The 3,524-nt window shown below is 37.5% G+C and overlaps 1 protein-coding gene across 1 annotated transcript; it reads right to left on the bottom strand.

The window, feature by feature from the left end:
* Nucleotides 1-2,186: 2,186 nt before the first annotated feature.
* On the bottom strand, nt 2,187-3,158 carry LOC143690562 (olfactory receptor 8S1-like). The gene has a single exon (XM_077168234.1). The coding sequence runs from the start codon at nt 3,156-3,158 to the stop codon at nt 2,187-2,189; it is 972 nt and encodes a 323-aa protein (XP_077024349.1).
* Nucleotides 3,159-3,524: the final 366 nt, after the last annotated feature.

Below are 3,524 nucleotides of genomic sequence, written 5' to 3'. Positions count from 1 at the left end.
ACAGCCTCATTGTAGATCTCAGACTGTAAATTCGGTCACCCATGCATGTACAATGAATATTTCTATCTAACCATGTGTGTGGGTTGGGGAGTGGTATCTGCCTTTGTGCCTGTGTAGAAAGCTGAAGACAAGTTTAATATTTATAACATAAATGTGATAATTCAAATGTATTTCAATTTTGCTCACCTTTAAAGACATGCACTCTAGACACAATGTTGTATAACTTGAATTCCAATTACAACATTTAATAAGGGTCCTTGGGTTATTTTCATTAACTTCTTTTAACGTCAATTTCTTCCTCCTTATAACTGGAGTGATCAAACTTGCCTTATACATAATAATGTCTTCATTTAATATAAAGTATTTAACTAGCTCATGATAAAAATCAAGAATACAAAACAAGTTTGGTATTATTTCTTTCATATCAATGTCTTTTCTAAGTTTATGAAAAAATAATCCTAATAAAGAAGGCAGCAGATTTGATTACATAACTATTAAAATCTTTGTTTTTCAAAAAAAGAAAGCTCATAAAATTAAGACATTTCAAGAAAGTCTACCAGTTAGAATCAGCTATGACAGACCAAGTTTAATATGTTTATTATAGTCAATATATCAGTTACATTAGTAAGAAAACCAACTGCAATATATCAATGGGCAAAACAGATAAACAACTAGTTAGACATGAGAAAACATAATTAGTAAATAAATATAAGACATTGTTCACTGCCCTTGACATATGATTTCTCTTGAGGCAAACTTTTGATAATTTAAATTATATTTCTTTACAATTTGAAAATATTTGCTAATGTTACATGACCCAGTTAACCTTTTGTTTTGAATATAGTGAAAAATTGACAAGGAACAACATAAGCTTAATCGTATCTATTCTATACTGTTATATTTGTTGTCAATAGAGCAATATCTTACAATTCAGAAGTAAATATTAGGTAATGTTAAACTGATCCATAATTTGTTATGAAATGTATACAAATTTGATAAAAGAAGCAAATTGGATGCAATCATTCTCAATGTGTACACTTGGTGAATCTCATATTAAGGATGGCCTATCAATAAGCATTTTAAATTATGATTTCTTGGAGAAAATACCTTTGGACCAACTGGCTAATCTTCCTGCAAATTCTCCAGAAGGCAAAAGATAAAAATATCCCAAATACTGAAAGGATTCAAATGTTTTTCTCCTGTAAGAAATTTGGAAATGTTTTTATCATAGAGTCTAAGTGAATGTGTGTACTACAGAAATGTGTCCCTGGGATTAAGGACACACACGTAAGAAAATTTTCTTTCAGAAAATTGTTACTGCCCAACTGGAAAGCTGAGGATATGCAAGATCTCCGCAGGGAAAAATAAGGTCCTGGGCCTAAAGGAGAAGAGCATCAAGAATTGATAAGGGTCTAGAAAGAGAAGGCAGAGGCCATCAGATATGTCCTATTTTGACATTTTGCCCAGAACTTAACCTGTATCTGCTTATTTTGGAAAGATAATCACACATTCCTCTCAACTCGGCCCTGATCTTTGAGCCTTGTGGAGGAGTCTGCAAAGAATGTCAGACCTTCACCTGTAGACCCAGATTGTCACGGGTGGAGTGACTACTGCAGAGTTGCTTTCAAACAAGGGCATCTGGCATTTCTCCATTATTCCGATGCATTATGTTTTACCTTTCCTGTTTTCCTAAGAGTATAACCCTACCAGAGGCTATGGACCCTGTGAAACTCAGGAAATGGGAACAAGCATAACTGTTTTGCAACCTTAGGAGTGGAATTCTCCACAGGCTGTAGTTCTCAATGTAAACTGTCTGTGAGAGTAACTGTCTAGGAAGGCTTCAGGCTCATTACAATGAGTCACTCATTCATTCTCCAGCAACTTTAACCAGAAATTATTACCTAATGCTTCCATGAACTCATTATGAACTCGAAAATCCAGTTATTTTTCCACTTTGGAAAGTGATAGAAATAAGATTATTTAATATGTTCATAAAAATTTATTGTATGAGATGAATATATAATCCATTCTTTGGCCTCTGAGTGGGATTGAATGAATTATCCTCTCTGTAATAGCTCTGAAATTCTTTCTTTGGTATTTCTGATTTATTTTGCCAAATTTGATAATGTGAATTATCAGTAAGTTCTCTGCAATGTCAACTCACCAGTGTTTGGCAACACGCATTTCTATCCCAATTCCCTGTCATTCCTTCTGTTTATTTTGCCACTGAAAGTATTTAAAAACTTTCCCACTGTTCTTTTCAGAGCTGCCTTCACCAGCTTGTTCTTCAGACTGTAGACGAGGGGATTCAGCATGGGTGTGATCACGCTGTACTGCACGGAGAAGACCATCTCCAGGGGTGATCCTGAGGTTGGCATGATATAGCGAAGAAAAGCTGAGCCATAAAATAAGCTCACTGTAATGAGGTGAGAGGAGCAGGTGGAGAAGGCCTTTCTTCTGCCTGAGGTGGAGCTGATGCTCAGGATGGTGGAGACAATGCGGCCATAAGAGTAGAAGATTGAGACGGAAGTGCCAATTCCATGGGGGATGATGGAGCAGAACAAGACAATGAGGTTGATGGTGACATCAGAGCAGGACAGAGGGAAAAGGGAGGGCAGCTCACAGCTATAATGTGGGATGGTACGGATCTCACAGAAGTCCATTTTCATTGCCAGGGGTGTATTGATGAGTGCATCCAGAATACTCAAGCTCCATGAGATGCACACAAGCTGCACACAGACTTGGTTGCTCATCACCTGTCCGTAGAGCAGTGGGTGGCAGATGGCAGCATAGCGATCATAGGCCATCACTGAGAGCAAACAGCCCTCAGTCCCTCCAGTGACAATCACAAAGAAAATCTGAACCAGGCAGCCAGCTACTGAAATGGTTTTCTTCTTGGATAGAAGATTCTCCAACATCTTGGGCACAATAACAGTAGAGAAACAGAGATCAACGAATGAGAGTTGACTGAGAAAGAAGTACATGGGGGTGTGGAGGTGAGAATCAGCCCTGATCACCAGCAACATCACCATGTTCCACATCATGGTCAGGAGGTAAATCATCAGGAAAAGCACAAAGAGCAGAGGCTCGACGTGGGGGTCAGCAGACAGTCCAAGAAGGATGAATTCCGTGATGGTGCTGTGGTTCCTCAAGCCCATTTACAAAGATTGATCCCCAAACATGATATAGAAAAACATGGCAGTGAAGTTCTATTGCCCTCTGAACAATTTTCACATTTCATTAATTATTTTTAATATTGCAAGCACACAGAAAATTTGGACAAAGTTTTGTGTCAGTCACTTGGAACATAAGAATCAATAAGATACGGTGCCAGTATTTTAAAATGCCACAGTTCGAAGAAGAACAGAGAAATATAAAGCACTTAAATCACAGATGATTAATTACAATGGCAGTTCTAAGTGTGATTTGGAGAGAGGTCAATAATGCATGAGAAAATTTAAAGCAAAATTTTTAAGGGTAAGTACAATTTCTCAGTGGAGTCATGGAATAGAAGCACATTTAGA

Source organism: Tamandua tetradactyla, chromosome 7 (assembly GCF_023851605.1).
Source record: "Tamandua tetradactyla isolate mTamTet1 chromosome 7, mTamTet1.pri, whole genome shotgun sequence".
NCBI lineage: Eukaryota > Metazoa > Chordata > Mammalia > Pilosa > Myrmecophagidae > Tamandua > Tamandua tetradactyla.
Note: the sequence above shows the minus strand (reverse complement) of the source record. Positions and strands in the feature narration are given on the sequence as shown.

Excerpts from the sequence above, each read along its gene's own strand:
- LOC143690562 (XM_077168234.1), bottom strand. The coding sequence starts at position 3,158 with ATGGGCTTGAGGAACCACAGCACCATCACGGAATTCATCCTTCTTGGA.